The sequence below is a fragment of the Parambassis ranga genome, chromosome 8 (genome assembly GCF_900634625.1).
Source record: "Parambassis ranga chromosome 8, fParRan2.1, whole genome shotgun sequence".
NCBI classification, from domain to species: Eukaryota; Metazoa; Chordata; class Actinopteri; family Ambassidae; genus Parambassis; species Parambassis ranga.
In genome coordinates, this window is record NC_041029.1 from 5,709,824 (window position 1) to 5,729,156 (window position 19,333).

At 45.5% G+C, this 19,333-nt stretch overlaps 1 protein-coding gene across 1 annotated transcript; it reads right to left on the reverse strand.

The window, feature by feature from the left end:
* Positions 1-866: 866 nt before the first annotated feature.
* Positions 867-19,227, reverse strand: prr12b (proline rich 12b). The gene is made up of 17 exons (XM_028412065.1): positions 19,044-19,227; positions 14,907-15,064; positions 14,324-14,482; positions 9,693-14,167; positions 9,368-9,580; positions 8,238-8,321; positions 5,915-6,743; positions 4,916-5,535; positions 4,712-4,828; positions 4,391-4,524; positions 3,791-4,274; positions 3,322-3,721; positions 3,117-3,236; positions 2,694-2,791; positions 2,471-2,602; positions 2,026-2,121; positions 867-1,866 (listed from the first exon to the last, which is right to left on the reverse strand). The coding sequence occupies exons 1-17, from the start codon at positions 19,124-19,126 to the stop codon at positions 1,732-1,734; spliced, it is 8,337 nt and encodes a 2,778-aa protein (XP_028267866.1). The 5' UTR covers positions 19,127-19,227; the 3' UTR covers positions 867-1,731.
* Positions 19,228-19,333: the final 106 nt, after the last annotated feature.

The window sequence follows — 19,333 nt, forward strand, 5'->3', positions numbered from 1 at the left end:
AACAGGGAAAGAACTTCCAGTCCATGGTACTCCATGGTAGTATCTATACATCACATGAGTCATTTTAGGGCTCCGTGACTGCTGGAATAAGTATGTAAATGTACAAGAGGAGAAATAAATGTTAGACAATCTATACTCAGAACAGTCACCTCTGGTATGACCAATAATCCTCCTCCTCATAAATGAGGACAAACGTCCCTATAATCTGAGAGAAGGTTTTTTATATGGGTGCAATGTATGTTACTACTTTTTGTATTGTCTATAATCTAAATAGTTTTAGCAAAAACAAACAAGCAAACAAAAATCAATATTTCTCTCCCAGCATTAAAGCTCATATAAAGTTTTTAGGTGGCGGGAGCAGCAGTGGGTGTGTCCCTATTAGTAGAGCCGATGGCGCACACACCGAGAGATTCTACCAATGATATCCAGTCTTACTGTATCATGCAGGCTGTTTCCGTGGTTACAAACATGAATATTTTTAGTGCCAGATGGATGTAGTAGCTATGGCAACCATTTGTGACCTGGGTATTGTAACTGGGCAGCAGGGCAATGCTCTCAGTGGCTGTCTCCACTTCAGACACCATCTCTGGAAAAAAAAAGAACTTAAAAACATCATCAGGCAAGAGAAGCAAACAATCAATAACCCTTCTGCGTATATGCTTGTAGAGCATAGAGATAAGGAATAAAAAAACAGGTAATTAACGTCTTAAATAGATCATAAATGTTAAAAATCACAGCTCAGCTTGTACAGAAATGTGTAAATGACTCGAGCTTGAAGCTGTTGATTTATCATCACGTTTGTCATTTGAACAGTTTATTTCATTATGTCAAATACAGGAATTTCATGTACAGAAGAGCAACTGGGAACTAGAGAATGAAGTAGCTGTACAATATTTACAACAGTAAAACAACAAAAATTGCTTTGCAAGACTATCCTCAGAGAGGCCAAATGATGGGAAATATCAATCAACAACAGATAAAAATGACAAACATTAAACACTGACATTTATGCTTTTGGATCACCTCACACTTCCTTTCAGAAAGTCGTGCTTTATTTTTTTTTTTCCCCCTTTGACGAAAGACGGCGTCAGACCCTCCGTCTCATTGTCTTTTGAGGAACAAACAAAAAGAACACATTTTAAATACATTTCCCCTCAAACTGCTTTTTTTTTTTTTTTTTAACCAAGGCAGGCAGAAACTAGAGAGACTATCACATAGTCCTCTTAAACCTCACTCTGAGCTCACTTTGACCACCTCCGCTGGTCCAACAGAGGCATAAAAAGCAGGCGGCACATTTATATGTAACATTTTTCAAAAATAAAATAAACAAAAAACAAGGATGGTTCATTTTTAAAAACGTCCTTGTATAAATTATATAAACCATAGTTATCAATACATATTTATAGACAGCTTGCATTTGTGTGTCGTCTCTTTTTGTAGTGCTGACCACTTTTAGGGAAAAAAAAAATCCATCACATTCACATTGTTCACGACCCTCCATCTTTTCCATACAGTTCTTGAAATCAAGAGGTACTTTAAGATGGACAATAAAAACAAATACTTTAAAAGGTAAACCTCCCACAAACTAGCCGGCGGCGGCTGTTCTCACTGGAACCATTGCACTACGACGAGCATCCGTACAGTTTCTGCGGCGTTTCACAAACTCCGGATGCCTCCATCTACTTAAATACTGTAGGTGGATGTGTTAGTCTAGAGAGCTGCGCTCGTTCTTCACGCCTTGGCACTGAGGCTGAGCAGCTCCATGAAGGAGTTAAAGAGACTCTCCAGCCAGCCCTGGTTAGCCATGCACTGCTGCACCACCTCCTCCTGGCCAGGGTCCTCCGCTGCCTGCTCAATGTTGTCCGTCTGCCCAGGAGACAACAAAATTAGGTACATACACAACAGCGCCATGGCCTAGTCACTTCTTTTAAGAGCAGAGTATCATGTACAGTCATAATAAATATGGCAGTCCAGATAGATGAACAACATTTGATAAGTATTTGTGAATGATGCAGCCATGCTTACCTCCTTCTTGCAGTGCAGGAAGGTGTGATACTTGTAGTGGTGCAGAGAATGATACAGACTGTATATTCTGCACGTTTCAATCGAAAGCTTCATATCCTGAAGAGAATGAAAGATTCTTTTTGAAGATCCTCTCTTTTATTGGCAGTAAAGCGTTTTTAAACCTACTTTGTCAGTAAATCAAATGTTAGCTTGCTCTACTGTCTCTACCAGAAGAATAACTGGTAGGTGACGGAGCACAGATCACATTTGTTTTGGTGGGAATCACAGGAAAACATCACAACATTAACAAACAACAGACATCATGTATTCTCATCACAGGCTCGTGTCTCCATTTTGCTGCTGAATTTGGCAACAGATCTAAGAAAATATTCCTGTTTTCAGGTACAATCAATGGCCTCTGTGTCTTTAACAGCTTTGTTGTCTCTTTCTTTCTACTATTTCTCACCTGCTGCTTAGGAATACTCCTCTTGATGCGGTTTAGGGTTTTACGGTTGTAACCCTCCCCACCAAGGTGAACTTTGACGGCTCCGGATTCCAGAGGGTCTGCTGTCATTTTGGGAAATATATGCAAAGCCTCCTGAAAGGTTGAGAAAAAAAAACAGATTGATGCAAAGACAATCATGGACAGAGAGTCAGTTTTAAGGCGACTAAGTGACGTGAAGCTTTACCTGGTGCTGAGCACTCATGCTGACTCTCCTCAACAGCCTCTTCTTCTGTTCACTGAGCAAGCTATCGATTTTCCTCATGGGCGGGAGGTACAGCTCATCTGAGGTGTTAAAGCAGCAGAAGGCTTTGTTACATTTAAGTTATGTAAATGGTAGTTTTTCATCACTGTGTACACGCTCTTAAACGTGTTGCCTGTATTACAAATAGATGTGAAAATATCTTGAGATACTTGAAGTCCTGAGCACCAAATCCTCAGATTAGAACTTACAGATAAACACAACTCGACGCAGCATTGGCGGCTTGGCTGGACTGTGGAGTGTAATTAATGTTATCTTCCCTCTGAGATGATCCAGAATGTCCGGTCTGATTCCACCACAAACACATGTATAACCAGAGGAACAATGTTTCCCCGTGTGAGCGCTCACCATCAGTGTCCTCCAGTGCTTGGATCATATCCGGGTCCAGTGCTGTGCTGACCAGCATCTCCACGTAGCTCCTGAACATTTCTCTCATGGCTCGGCTGTTAAGTCCTCCTCGCAGGGGGCCTGAGACACAGAAAAGATGCTTTACACAGGGCCTGCATGCTGTATTGAAGAAATGTACAGTACATACATGAAGACACCAGCTGACCTTCATCACCACTGGGTGGAGAGGAGTCAGATTCCGAGGAGGAGGAGGGCACCTCCTTCAGCCACTTCTTCCTCTTCTTGGGCGGAGGCTCGGCCTTGTCCTTCGAAGTCTTAGCTCCTCTGGACTGACACTCCATCTTCTTCTCTCCTCTCTTCTCCTCTTTCAGTCTTGTAAACTCCACAGCGCCATCTCTCCTCTCTCGCTCTGCTCTTTTGTCTTTCTCCTGATCTCGCTGTTTTTCCTTCTCTCTTCTCTCTTTATCGCTCTCCTTCTGCCTCTCTCTCCGGTCCCTCTCCTGTTTCTCCTTTTCTCTTTTTTCTCTTCTCTCCCTCTCCTGTTTTTCTTTCTCCTGCCTCTCCCTTTCATTGTGCTCCCTCTCCCGTTTCTCCTTTTCTTTCTGCTCCCTCTCCTGTCGCTCTCTCTCTTTTCTCTCCCTCTCCTGTCTTTCCCTTTCTTTCCACTCCCTTACCTGCCTCTCTCTTTCTCTCTGCTCCTTCTCCTGCTTCTCCCTTTCTCTTTGCTCCCTCTCCTGTTTCTCCTTCTCCCTCTGTTCCCTGTTCCTTCTGTCCCTCTCTTTCAGCTCCCTCTCATATTCCCTTCTCTCCCTCTCTTGTTGCTCCTTTTCTTTTTTCTCTCTTTCTTTCTGCTCAGTCCCCTGCATTTCCTTCTCCTTTTCTCTGCGCTCCCTCTCCTTTCGCTCTCTGTCCTCCTTTTCCTTCTCTTTCTTCTCCCTCTCTTGTTTCTCCTTCTCTTTTTGCTCCCTCTCCTCCTTCCTCTCTCTTTCCTTAAGCTCCTTTTCCACTTTTTCCCGGTGCTCCCTCTCGCGTTGTTCTTTTTCTCTCTGTTCCTTCAGCTCTCTCTCTTTCTGTTTCTCCTTCTCCCTGTCGTCTCTCTCCATTCGAGGTTGTGTTTGATTGTGAATGGCAGGAAGCTGTTTAGGCAGTGACTGCCGCCTGTCAATCAGCAGAGAAACAAAGTGTCTTAAGATCTAAGACTTTGAGCACTTTCCAGGTTCATCGTCATGCTCGTTCCTCTAAGAGACAATCAAAACATTTGTTTATGGCCTTACCTCAGAGTCAGGCCGGCTCGGTGCCACGGTTTTCGAGAACACACTCTGACGTAATCTTTTTTGTTGACGTTCTCCAAGAACTTCACATATAAACGTTGGTAGCGCATTTTGGCATCACCAAAGTAGCCCAAATACTAAAGAAAGAGACATTATTAATAATCTATATAGAAACACTGCAGAGGATCAGAGTGAGAATCAAAGTACTGCATGTCCTAAATGTCAGTGATTGATAAGGTTATGGCCTGAGTTTTAGTGGAGTTACACAGTGTGACCAGAATATTGCATTGACTGTGTTAAACATGTGTCCCCTAGAAAACTCACATTACTAGTTGCACAGAACTGCCGCTGACCATCTTTAATCTCTGGGCTGAATTTCTGGAGTAAAGCTTTCTGCACCCTCCAGATGGGTGGGGGCTCCCGACCCGTCTGCAACGCCATCTAGTAACGCAAAGAGTGTATATATATATATAATTTATGGATGATAATTTATTGAGCATGCATCCTGGGAGTTGTGCGGTGACTCACCTTAAGAGTTGCGATGTCCTCTGTGCGAACCACAAACTCGTCTCGTTCCCGGAAGATTCCCTCGCCTCCGCTCTCGCTGTCCTCCTCCTCGCTCTCCCCAGCGATGGCAGCGCCAGCCTGCTTCTTTGCCAGATGGAGGGAAGTGAGACGCTGAGTAGCCGGGGCTTCCTCAGGGGTTGGAGGTGATGGTGGCTGAGAGGATGCCGAGGATGGTGAGGAAGAGGAAGGTGAACAGGGGGAAGGCTGCCCAGCTTCAGGTTCCTGGTCTGGATCAGAGGAGGAAGGGGGAGGTGTGGTGGATGGAGGGGGAACGGACTGACCAAGAGGAAGATTGGAGAGAGGTGATGATAGGATGGCCGGAGGAGAGGTGGAGGGTGGTGGAGAGGTGCCTGCAGTTGAAGGCTGCTGGTAGGAGGTCTGCATCTGCTGCTGCAGTTGGTGCTCAGAAGGAGGACAGGGAGGACTTGCGTCTTCCTCATTCTGCTGTATGGGTAGCGGGGAAGGGACGGAGAAAGTGAGGAGAGGGAGGGGCGAGGGGGAGGAGTAGGTGGGTGGTGAGGGGGAGATGGACGGTGATGGGGATGGAGGTGCAGGAGCAATTCCGAGTGCTGACGGAGAATCTGAAAAACAGAGTGAGAGGAGGAAAGTCTGATGCGTGTAATTGTTTTCATCTGATTTTACAATTGCAATTGAGCTGATGCATCAAACCACATGCAGAAGTGGTGCGACCTGCATCATTCTTTTAGCAGTGAGAACATAAATGTAATATTTAAGACTCTTTTACAAGCAGAAGAACAGCTAGCAGTACTTATTTGAAACATATATTGTATAGAATGTATAGTTATCGTATGTATGTGGATTGATTAAAGATGTGACATTATAAGGAAGACCAACTAAAAACAGAATTGTCCCACTTTTAAACCAGAACTTCAACGCATCATCCATTCCTGAATTTGTGCAAAACTGATGACATTTTTAAAGCTGGGTTTCAAACCTTACCTTCAACTTTAGGAACCTCCAACATCTGCATTTCAGATCTCATTTCCTCTTCCTCTTCCTCCTCATCCTCCTCCTGCTGCTCTTCTGTGATTCCCTGCTGCATCGTCTGCGGATCTCTCATTATTTCTTCATAGTTTACAGCCTCCCCTCCTCTTTCCTCTTCCTCCACCTCCTCTTCCCCTTGCTCTGACTCCTCAGTTTTTTCTCTGTTTGAATGAGGAGACACCAGTTTTTGTTCTTCATCCTCGTCCTGTGTGTATGTAAGTGCCTCCTCCTTTCTGTTCTCCATGCTGGAGATAAGAGGAGGCATGGCAGGGAGAGGGGGGCTTAGCGATGGCTCCTGTGGTGTTGGCGGGGAGAGGGCAGGCTGGGCCTTGACCATTGCAGAAGCCATTGCAGCAGCCAGTGAGTGTGGTGTGTCGTAAAGGGCGGAGATGGCGGATGAGATGCTCTTCTGCAGGTCCTGGTTCTTACTGACCGAGTCCTCCTCATCAGAGGAGAAGGACGGCAGTGTCTCCAGATTCCTTTTCAGCTCCTCATCCAGGGGCTTGCAGGGACTTGAGCAGCTACTAAGGGCCAGGTCTGCTCCCTCCCCCTGCCCACCATCGCTGAATGTTCCTGCAGTCTGCTGTGGAGGAGTTGGCGGCAAGGACGGAGGAGGTGGGGATAAGGGCCTGATGCCTCCCTTCAGAGATGAACAGGGGTTCAGAACGTCCTGCTCGCCTCCATCATGTCCTGGTTCAAGGTCTGACTGCTTTTTGCCGGTTTTTAGGAAGTCTAGAAATGAGGCCATAAAGCCAGGTTTGAAGTCAAATGTCTTCTCATCAGCCTGCATGAAAGAAGAATCTCAATGACAACAGTGTATTCATTTAACATTGATTTACATTATCACTCTTACAGTGTCACTAACACCACTTTACACATCTTGTTGGTTCTTTCAGTAACAGTTTGATTCCACTGAACTCAGTTTGACCACCAGGGGTCTCCTGTTGGTTGTACAACAAACAGAGAGTATCCATTTTTGATGCTGCACTTTGCAGACAGTCTTTACACACCAATTTTATTTCTCCAGTCCAGAGAATGACTTGTTTGGATGTGCTGCTTTACTACAAATAAATAGAGGTGTTGTTTTTGTTCAAACAATGTTTCTATTGTGAGCTACTGATCAGGGAAAGCAGTGAGTATGTCCCACTTTAATAAAACACAGGTTAAAATGCACACATTTTCCTGTGTTTCTCCATTTGAGTTCCTGAAAAGACAAAGCATGAAAGACTGACAGATTTGCTCTGTAAAAGTAAGTAAAAACTAAAATATTCAAACGCCATCAAAATTGTCTTTTTTTTGTCAGGTCAAGCCTTAAAATATTAATTTTACTTTCACACTAACATAAAAACTGTGGTTCCTTTCAGCCTGCACCTGGCAATTTGAAGCATTTTTACTCAAAAGCTTCTTCATAGTTGACAAAGGGTTTGCAGTGTCACCTCACAGCAAGATTGTCCAGAGCTCAGCTGTGAATGGCTGTCTGACTTTCAGCACTGTGACTGACTAGCAACCTGTTCAAGGTTGACAATTGCTTCTCACCAAGCGCCAACTACTGTCGGTCAGACTCTAGTCCTTTGTGACTGTTTAAATATGGATGATAAGCGCTTTATTTGTGTGAAAATGTTCATATATCTCCTTGCAAATAAACAAAAATGTAGTATATTTATGATCTGAAAATATGAACGACAAAAAGAAATTGAGTCGTTTGTAGAACGATGAACATTATAAAACATGCAGTCATTTAACTCTTTAACCGTTTTACAACTCTTTAAAAAAATAACCCCAAAAGTGTGAGGAAAGAAACGTGCAAAGGAGGCATTTCTAATATAGATTCTAGACATTAAGGCATGAGTAATGAAGCTGAACAGACAGCAGGTGGCAGCATGGGTCCTGTGCTGAAAAATGCAGTAACTGTGGCAACAGCTGCCCTGGTAACAGGCATCTCTCTCCTCTCTCTTTTGTCAGTCAGAAAGAGCTGGCTGTCAGTCAACTATAACCTCCTTCTCTCCAAACCTCAAATCACAGAAAAATGGAAATTATTGTCTTGCTGTTTCTTCGGCGAATCTTTTCATACATTCAGGTGTTTTCACAAACCCCCCCGGACAGAATGTTACCTCTTCACACCGGTACTGGCTAAGTGCCTATGGGCACCTGATGTGTGAATAAGGTAGAGACTGTCCTCTCTACCAGAGGCATGAGTTTGAATGGATGAGGTATGAATTATATATGAAGCTTCTGGCTTTGCTAATTTTTGCGGAGGGTGTACAATAAAGCAACTTACTGAATTGGACAGTTTCTGCATAGCAGCCCAGGTTTCAGGATTCAACGGATCGTCAATTTCTTTCTTCCATCCGTCCACCATCATCTGTGTTCACATCAGAGAAAGCTGCTTTTAGGGAGATTTTACAAAGGTTTACTTTTCTTATATAATCTAGTTCAGATGATCATCTTAGAAGTTACTGCATAATATCAAGAACACCTTAATATGATATATGTAAAGAGACGGTGTCTTTTTATGAGAAGAAATACATGCAGCAAAAATAAATGTCCCTTGTATTTATGGAGACATTTATCTATATTTATATATTTCTTTTTTTATCATCCTCCTTTATATTATATTCACAATAAAACATGAGGAGAGGGATTTTATTTTGTTGAATAAAATCTATATTTTTAATGTTGAGTTCCAAATTATTTGCAGTCTACCGACTAAAGACAGGAGACATTTGGTTCGGTGATGCTCATCATACATGGTACAGTCTAATGAGGTCATTTTAATGTTTAGACCTTAAGGACTTGTTGCTCTGCTCGTTAAAGGTCCTTCACTTGATCTTACAACCTACAGATCTGCTGTATGTGCTACATTAAATAGGCAGTAGTCACAGTTCTTTTAAAAAATATCCATTGTTAAGATAAATATATATTAGACTCAGATTTTTTTAAGATTTCTGCACAAACAATGCTTCTTTTCAGCTCTGCAAGATGTTTGTCATTTCCCCTGTGAAACATGCTCAAGCTGTCACGTTAGCAACTTCAACCCTGTTATGAGAAAACTTTCAGCTTTGGTCACACATCACGCAGTGTCAGTCCATTCACATTTGCATAAAATCTGCACTGAATTTGTATAAAGGTCCTCACCATCCTTTTTTAATATTTGAATGCTTGACATTGAAATGATAGAAAAATTTCAAATCATCTTTTTCAAAATGACAGGCTTTTGTCAGGAAGAAACTAATGAAGGAGCTTTGCAACTAATGAGCAGACAGAACTAGACAGACACTCACTGTAACTGTCAGCCAAAGCAGAGACTAACTAGGCCTAGTGTTAAATCATACGAGATAAAACAGAATCCTACCAGGTGTTTCTACTGCATCTTTTTTTTTTGTAAGGGATGATGTGCATTTTTCTTACCTCTCCGGCTCTCTGCTGATGCTTCATCATCCTGTCTTGTGTCTGGTTTAGCTCGTTTCTGTTGATGTCCATAGTGCTGCTGGGTCCAGGACTCAGGCCCAGCGATGGTGCTGATCCCACTGATCCATCAGACAGAACAGGTTCACTGCTGGACAGCGAGTCCGTCCTCAACAAAGACTCTGCTGGAGGGATGGAAGGGACGGGCAGTTTTATCTAAAACAGAAAGACAGCATGACATAGCAGATTTAATTTTCAACATTTACACTCATATATTATATTTTCTGTAGTGACCGATTCTATGTGTCCACATTCTATCACTCATTACCTTGATAGGTCTGATTGGATCCTGCTGGGGCTGCTGCTGATGATGCATTTGGTGGTGAGAGCAGGACACATGCTGCTGTTGCTGCTGCTGATGATGATGCAGGTGATGCTGCTGTGGCTGCTGGTGTGGTCCTTGGTGGAGGTCAGCCTGCTGGCTGTGGTGCTGCTGTTGGCTGTACTGTTGCTGTCGATGCTGTTGCTGCTGATACGGTGACATACTTTGTGCTTTGTTCATATCTCGATGAGTTTCCACCAGCCCTTCATCCCTCCTGCCTCGCCCTCGACCACGACCACGCCCCCTCCGTGTCTCTCCAGGCACTGGTCCCATGAGTCCTCTGCAGTATGGGGGCTCAGGAAGTGGACGTATGCGTGGTCTCCCTCGCGGGCGAGGAGGACCTTCTCGTTTTGGTTTGGTTGGTTTCCTGCCTCTTTTCTTAGGGCCATCGTGAGGAAGGAGTTGTGGAGGGTGTCCAAGGGAGGAGTAGCTGGAAGGGTGGCAGAAGTCCACATCACCCATGAGTGGAATAAGCCCACTCACCCCTGATGCTCCACCTGCCTTCCTACAACTAGACACCAAATCCGGCAGTAGGTCAGGGAGTCGCCGACTGTTGAGGCGAATATCTGCTGGACCGTCAGCTTTATCTTCATCGTCCTCAAATTCATACTCCTGCGCATAATTTTTCTTTGTTTGAGGTTGTGGCTCGCGCCGCTGCTTGAGCAAGTGGAAAGAGCTGGTCTTCAGCAGTTTCTTAGGTCGAGAGGAACAAAAGATAGGTGAGGTCAGCCCGGTGGTGTTGGAACCTCCACCCACTCCCACAGCTCCCATCATCTTGTTGACTGACCCATCTCCTTGAGTTGCTGAACCCATTCCCATAGTGGGAGTCTGGGACTGGATGAGGCCAAGCTGGTCAGTATTCACAGTGGAAGGGAGCTCGTGGGTCTTTAGAGAGTCCAGGTCTAAGTGCAGACTGCCATTTCCTGTTCCTGGGAGGCTGTGGCAGTATTGTCCATAGTTCTGATCGCTGTGGTGACCAACCATGTCATATCCTTCTCCAGCACCTCCGGGTTTTAACGCCTCCATACCCTCTTGCCCATGAGCCTGGCTAAGGCTCTCTTGAGTGGCCTGTCCTGCCCCAGAATCTCCAGCACAGCTTGACTTATATTCAGCGGAACAGAACATGTCCTCCATCTCAGGAAAGAAAGAGCGATCTTCATCAGGTAAGAGAGAGTCTGGAAAGCAGATGGATGACAGAGGTGCAAAGCGCTGCTGCTGCTGAGCTTGATTCTGCCCCACTTTATCAACTGAGCTCACTGTGTCAAACTGGTGCTGTTTCAGTTGGTCTAACTGGGAGTGTGACATATGCGTTTCCGGCTCTCTTGGTTGGGGTTGCTGCTGCTGCTGCTGTTGGGGAGTCCCCATATTTGCTGCCATCTGGTGGGAGTGTGGGTGTGCTAGCTGAGTGTGTGACAGCTGATGGTGAGAGTGTGCTTGCTGTTGGTGGAGGGGATGGGTGTGGGTGTGGTTCTGAGGCTGGTTGAGGTGGTGCATATGTGAAGGGGTGGATAAACCCAAATCTGGTTCAGCAAGAAAGTCATGGAGATCTGAGGCTGTTTGTTGGGGGTGGGGTGTAAGTCTATGCTGCTGTCTGTGCCTATCTCCACTAACTCCTTCACCTCCTGTAATAGCAACCCCAACTCCAGATCTGTCCATAGCTCCTCCACTGTCTCTGCTGTTGGTCCGGGATAGAGACTGGTCTAGCATATCTAATGGGGACATTGAGCTTTGACTGGCTCTGGTTTGATCTCTTGTCTGGGTCCCAAGGCCATAGTGGGCATCTATACCCTGGGACTGGAGCTGGAGTTGCAGCTGTGAGGACTGGTTCTGTGGGTGGGATTCTACTCCAGCAGGCACTGAGCCTCCAGAACCCATCATGGCCTGCTGGCTCAAAGGATGCTGTGGCTGCTGTTGCTGTTGCTGCTGCTGCTGTGGAGTCACTTGCTGAGGGTCCATCTTGGTGCGGGTAGTGTGAGAAAGGACAGACTGCAGCATGTGAGATTGCTGAGGTGGGTCAGGTGATGAATCCATCAGCGAGAGAGGGACCTGGCTTTGCCGAGCCTGCTGCACATCTGGTGTGTTACACATATATGCATTGTCACCTGCATCTGATGGTTTTTTCAGCTCCATATGAGGGTGGCTGTGCGAGTGAGAATTGGGAAGGCTATGCTGGGAATGTTGAGAGTGCTGTGTATGTTGAGTGTGCCGTGAGTGCTGGGAGATCTGGGAGTGCTGACCGTGTGAGGACACATGTGAAGTGTGATGAGGATGTTGGGAGTGTGGGTGCTGCGCATAAGGGTCCCCTCTTCCATAGTGGACCACAGACCCCAGGGACTCGTGCTGTTGTTGATGTGAGTGGGTAGTATGAGAATGGGAAAGAGAATCGGTGACCCCGCCAGCGGTGGATTTTGATACAGTTAACTCAGACTTGGTCTGTTTCTTTTGTGGTATTTCTAATGGTCTGTTCAAGCTACTTGTTGTGTCAGTGATTGCTGATCCAGGACCTGAACTGCTGGTGTTGTTATTGGTACGAATGACACTCTGAAGGTGGTAACGCTCCTCTGACATCTTACTCATGTCATAGCTCCCCCCTTTGACTTCCCCATCCCGAGCCTGTGGGAGTGGCGGCTGGGGTAACTGCTGACGATGCGGGTGGTGCTGGGAAGGATGGGGAGTTGAGCTCTGGCCATGTAGTAAGTGGTGGATGAGGAAATCATCATCATCTTCTTCCTCATCTTGGGACTGCTCAACGCCCATCATGTTTGTCACTGTTTTTGGCTTTGGAGGTGTTGAGTGGTACGACTGGCTCTGGCTTTGTCGTGTATCTGGGTAACCTTGTGGTGAGGACATAAAAGGAGGAGACAGGATGGAAGATAAGTATTTGGAGCCTCCAGGGGACTGTGCAGGACGAGCTGCAGCGGGAGAATGCAATCCAGGGCGACTGATAGCAGAATTAACAGAGGGTGATGTACTAGACTCAGACAGGTGGTAAGAGCTGCTTCCTCCATTACTACCACTAGCAGTACCGCTGCCTGATCCAGCAGATCCAACTCCACTCCCAAGTGCAGGCCCTCCTGATACAGGTACACTACCTGCTGATCCATTTCCGTATCCTAATGAAGGACTGGCTGCTCTCCTGAGAGACGCTGAGCCAAAACTTGTGTCCTCAAAGACTATCTCTGCAGAGAATGAGCGCCCTCCTGAGCCTATACCAGTGAAAGCTTTTCCCCCAGCACTTCCTGGTCCAGAGCTCAGGTCCTGGGCATGAGGTGAACTAAAACCTCCATAAGGCTGGGCCATGTGTGCAGATGGAGGTTGGCTGGGAGAGTAGGACTGGGCATGTTGCTGGGGAGGGGTCTGATCTGGTAGTCCAGAGCTAGATTTGGCCACAGACTGCGACCCATAGGTGGACAGGCATTGCTTGCCTGCTGGCTGTTGAGCAAGGGTGGATGGCACCACTGGTATAGGAGGTGGTGCCGGTGCTGGCTGAGGTGGAGGCTGTTGACGGGAGGGAGCAGGCAGGGAGCTGGTGCTTGTCTTGGAGCTAGAGGAAGATGAGGATGAGGCAGAGGAGGCTGATGGGGGAGTATGTGGGGTACGGGAAGAGGATGATGCTGAACTCGAAGAGGAGTAGCCGCTTGTGGAGCTGGAGCTCTTGGTTCCCTTACTTGCAGATGAAGGAGCTGAAGAACTGGAGGATGATGATGTGTAGGGCGTTTGGATTATAGGTTGATACGTTTGTGGCTCCATCTGTGGTGAAGGTTTGGGGTCAGAGGACGGGCTCTGTTCTCCCAAGGGACTGCAGGACACTCCTGCATGCCTGTGGTGGCTGACTATCTGCTGGTAGCCAGATGATCCACCACAGCTGGAATACTGCTGTAGGGCTGTAGGTTGGGCTGTGGATGAACGTTGGTAATGCTTGATCACACTGTCCTGCCTGGAAACCGCCCTCTCTGGAGGAGGTTGAGGAGGCACCGCAGGTGGCAGGGCTGGTGTGGAAGAGAACATGGACGCATTATATAGCTGAGAGGACTGGTTGTGGAGCTGGGAGGACAACAGGTTAAACTGGGTAGGAGGCAGGTGGCAGCTGGAGGAGGAGGAAGGGGCTTGGGTCTGTGAGGGAGCTGGAGGCTCCTGGGAGCCCCGGTAGTTGGCACTCTGGGAAGACAGCAAGCGATCAAAGCCCAAGCTGGATTGGGAGGGTGTTTTGATGTGCAGCAGGGGATCATGAGGGGACAGCAGACCATTGGAGGTTGGACTAAATGTAGGCACGTCCTGCAGGGATAGCGAGGGAGTGAATGATCTTCCGGAAAAGGAGCCAGGGTGCTGGTATGCAGAGAGGGCTGAGGAGGAGGGGAATGAGCTGGAACCTGGAAGAGCTCCTGAAATAAAGAGCTCCGCTGGGGCTGGTGTATGCATTGCTACAGGACACAACATTAAATAAGACAGTGTTGGTCAATGAATGCAAGTCATTCTGAAAATGATTTATTTATCAATATTATCATTTCAATTAGTACTAGTGTCAGTGAGCCTTTCCCCCCCTACGTGTCACGCTTCCATAACAGGCTGACACTCACCAGTCTGCCAAGAAGGGGTGCGAAACTGAGAGAGGAGGGAGGAGGCAGCCGTGGGCTGCGGACCCCGAGACTCCAGAGCGGAAATCAGGTTCATCACGGAGGGGTCGGGCCCTGAAGGACTCGCATGATGGAGGCTGGAGTCAAACAGCCCTGACAGGCCTGCCAACAAAAAAAAACTAATTTATATAAATAATGTCATACATTATACAATTAGTCCAGTAAAACACTCGCTGTTGTTCTGTTTTCCAGCACTGCATCCCAGAGCATAATTTATTTTTCTCCTTTCCTCTAACATGCACTATTGTTACTCCCTCATTCCTCACAGGCTTGTTTTTTCCCTTTACTGTAGCCAAATTTAAGTGCTACCAGCATCCGAATAGTTACATGAATCATACAACAAAATTAAACTGTAAATCGAAGGCTGTAATTGAGTGCAATTAACAGACACACTGGAGGAGTTCAAAAAAAGAATACTACAAACAGGTATCACACCGAGACAAAACAACAGTTGCGGTGTGTATATAAGAAATTACATGCACAGAAAACATGAGACTCAATCTGAGATTTATACAGATATACAAACCCAACGTGCGTCCAGGGGCTCCCCAGGCTCCACCCTGTCTTGCGCTTCCTGGGTGGTGGTTGGTTGCATAGCCTTGGAGGGGGTGTGGGGTGCCATAAGCTTGCCGGTGGAGCAGTTCTGAGTCCGGGTGTGATGACCTGGAGCTCCCATACATTAGGCTGTTGGACACAGGTTTAATAGGTTTGACTCTTGATTTGTTTACAAATTAAGTTCAATTACTTACACGAAACTTCACTAAATTCACATTTCCAAATCACATATTAACAATCTACTTACGGTTGTGGAATATCAATGCTGGGTTCATTAGTCTGTTGTGGCGACAACAACATTAGGTCATTCAGACAAAGGGCACTTTTATGTTAAAGTTCCTCGTGGCTGCATTCAGACATATTCATGACAGCAACAGCAAGAGAGAGCCTCTCTTTTTTTTCTGCATGCCCTGTCCTCACATTCCCTCTGCTCCTGGATGTGTGAGGTCCTCGAAAGTCCGCTGACGTCTGGACTTCTTTCATGGTTATAATCTCTCATGTACCTATCCGTTTATTGCAACTGCATGTCGCTCAAACTGCCAACCTGACATTTAGGCAGAAATGACCTGTTCAGATCTCTGCAGGTTTATGGAAAAGAGAAGAGGGTTAAAGATTCTCATTGACACCTTTGTGGCAGAACAAATACCCCTGAGTGTCTGCCTATATGAACACAAACAAGCTTCCTATCTGTGCCACATGATGTACACACACTATATAGAAGGATATACACAGCACGAGTGTATAGACCAAGCTCAGTTGCAACAAAGACATAATCTCTTACAAGCTCCCTGACTGTGTTCAAAGCCATCCTACAAGCAGTGCTTCTAAAGATTTAACATGACTCTTTGACCCAGGGGGCCAGCCATTGCAATACGTTAACAGACTTTAATAACCATACGTCAGATTTAATTCTCACAGAAACGACTGTGGGTAGATCAAAACCTTTGTATCTGGCAGTTAGTTATCTATTTCTATACTTCTGCAAGATGTGAGCGGAGGTGCAGAAGATACTGCAAAATAACTGCAATTGTACAACAAGGAGCATGATAGCAAAATGGAGGATGCAGTTGGTGAGAGATTTCAATCTCGGAGTGCAATGATTTTCATAGTAGTTTCAGTTGTAAGCATCACATTGCCATATATATATATGGAGTGTTACCATATGTATAAATGACTGGTGGTCATGGGTGCACCTAACACTCCACTGTATACCTATTTCTCTCTGAACCATAGGAGGAGCTTTTATTGATCCACATAGCAGAGGACATGCATAGAAAATGAAATGAGGTTTGTAAAAATTAAATATGGCATCTGAGAGGAAATTAGAGCAAGTGCCTTTTGGGGGGGGGCATTTATTGGCTATGCAGTGGGCACAAGCATGGACTGTGGCGCTCACTGACAGACACACAGCAAGATGGATTGAGAAAGAAAAGTTGGGTATTGATTTTGTGTCAGGGATCTGATTGTGAGCGTAAACATTACTGAAGAACTATGTCTGGACTACTTAAAATGTCTACGTAAACAAAAATGCTCATACTGGTCTACCTGAGAGAAAATGCTGACACTGAACTGCATGTAATTTCGTACTCTCCTATACTGGCTCTGTGTCTCTGCATGCTGAATTTTTGTTATGGAGGAGGTAATCACAAACAACTCTGATGATTTACTCGAGGATATTTTAGTGTAATGTTGCCAATACACTAGTTACGGATGTCACCCTTCTGTTTCTTCACACTGCTGCTAATTACATGTCTCCTTTTATGTACTCACAGTAAAATAGAAATTATGTGAAGAGTTAAAGTGATCTGTCATTGAAAAAGATTGCACAGGTACCTAACTGTAGTCACAAACAAGATACTACAGCCCTGAATGGTCTCATAAAAGATCTCAAGACTAAGATTATTACACTCCACTGCAGAAGCAGACAGCTGCAGGTCTTTACACATACCGCTCCACCTGTGGTCTGCCTGGAGGAGGCATTCCATACATGCACTGTAGATTGAACATCTACAGGATGGTATTGTCTTTGCTTGTACTCTCTGGACCTTTGTGTATGTAATTGCAAGTACAAGACCTGTCTTTTAAATGTACCCAGGGTACACCGACTTTTAATTTCAAAAGTTATTTTCCTTTAAATTACTAGGCTTATAAATACAATATGCACTGCAAGTAATAAAAATTACATTTTATTACACTGTAAATTCTTTGGTTATGTGAAAGAACTTGTAATTTGATAGACTGTGTTAGCTGGATCATCTGTCAGTGAAGAGCTTCATGGTTACACAATACAAAGCTTAATTTACAGTATGTACAGACAACATTCAACGTTTTCAAATATGAAAAGCCACTGAAAATGCACCGTTTTTTCTCTCTGTTCTTCATGCAGCTCTAGCTAAAATATTCATTCTTACCATAGTGTTCATCTATATCAGATACATTTCTCAGTTTTCCTCCAGTTTCCTCAGCTCGTCTTCGAGTCAAAATGTATCATTTTTAAATTAATCATTATAATAATTGCTTATTAGCTGGCGTTACAGTGATTGCAGGCGGCTCAAGTTAAACTCTGACAACAGAACAGCCTCCTCAGAAAATGTGAATTAACCTTTAGTTTACTGCAGCCTGAGCGACAATAGGTGAAGCATCCCTGTACTACAGAGCGCAAGGACATGCACACTTTAATGACAGCATCTCACAGTCAACCAAAGCAGGAGGATCAGAAATAAGGCAATAAAAACCAGCAGATTTACTTGTGCAAGACAAAAGCCTGGCATTTAAAGAGTCCACTTCATATTGGAGAAATGTATTTTTTATATATATTGATATAATTGTTTGTTTTACTTAAATTGAATAAAACAATACATGTCTTGATGTATAGGAATGCAGCATTCCTGACAGAGAGGCTGCTACACTGAGCTCCCAGAGATGGAATCTATGGAGTCTGACGGAAGACTGATGTGGTTGTCAAGGCGACCGCTAACGTGGAGCAAAGCTAATAGGAGCTTGCTAACTTTAGCATGACTGGAGGCCGCGCTTCGTTTTCGCACACAACAACAACACTCGCGTATAAGAGAAAACCCACCCTGTCTGCTGTGTATTAACAGTAGCTACAAGGACACGGAGTTGAATTTTTCACGGTAGCTTGCGTGTATGAGACGGCGTTACCTTGTCTTCGTGGATAATTAGCCTGTTTGCTAACGTTTTTGCCAGTTTGATGGGAACACGAGGGGGGAAACTGCAGCTGCTGATGCATTCACTGTCACACACGGAATAATGCCGAATGTTACAACGGTCTGAACTAAAAAAAAAACCTACCTCATATTATCGGCTAGCGTTAGCTTAAGGTCGCTAATTAGCTGTCGTTTATTACGGTGACATTTAGGGCACGTTCGCCAGTCACGTGATATTATTGTAAAGTACTGTTTACTAATAGCGTCACAGTCCAACAAGTTCATTCAGAGACAGACATTTTGTGGGGAAATCCAGCTGTTGTTGCCGTATAATGGCTTTTAGTTTCTCCATCTTTAAATGCAGGATGGATAAATAACACAGGCACACGTCGTTTACACACACGTTTCCTTTTCTTCTTCTTTTTTTTAAATCTCTTCGCAGTACATCTGTGCTGCTTTGACTTGCAGCCAATTAGCACTGTAGCCATCAACGTTGCCATTCAACCTGCGAGTAAGAAGCTGTCATGTTAAGTATTTTTTTTTTAAGACAAAAGCTGCAGCGGAGACAATGCAGCTCTGGATGTACTCTTTTGATTTTTATGTGAAAATAACCACACACACACACACACAAGCTTCCAGCAAACCCATCCCCCCCAAACACGTACACACAATTCGTTTCTCCCCTCTCCTCCGTATCACTATTAACCTTCCATCGCATTCCATGCATTTTAGTTAGAGACAGCCCCCTACCCTCCCCTCCCCCGAATGACAATACGGCGGGCTGTACCTGAGACTGGTGGCCGTGGAGCAGTACCATATGCAGCCTGGCTGAATGCAGAGGCGCAGGCAGCGCTATGTGCCATGGCATTGTTAGAGCCAGTTAAGCTCATCGCTGCAACCCCAGATTGGAGCATATGTGTTCCCATGCTCTTAGAGCTTACCTTGCTTTGGCCGATCTGTCGTAACTCCATCCCGTCCCAGCCCCTAGGTCTCCGAACCCTGCAGCGGGATAATTCCTCTCCATGAAAGAAAGGACTGGATGAAGATGGACAGATAGTGAGGGGGAGGGGAGGGAGGAATGTCTTCTCCTCTATAGCGCTCGATTCTGTTTATTTCTCAGCTTGACGAGCCTGTAGACTGGGAGGAATGGGGAGGAGAAGGAGTGAGAGGAGGAGGAGGAGGGGGGAGGAGGAGGGAGGGAGGGAGGGGAGAAGAGGAGGAGGGAGGGGGG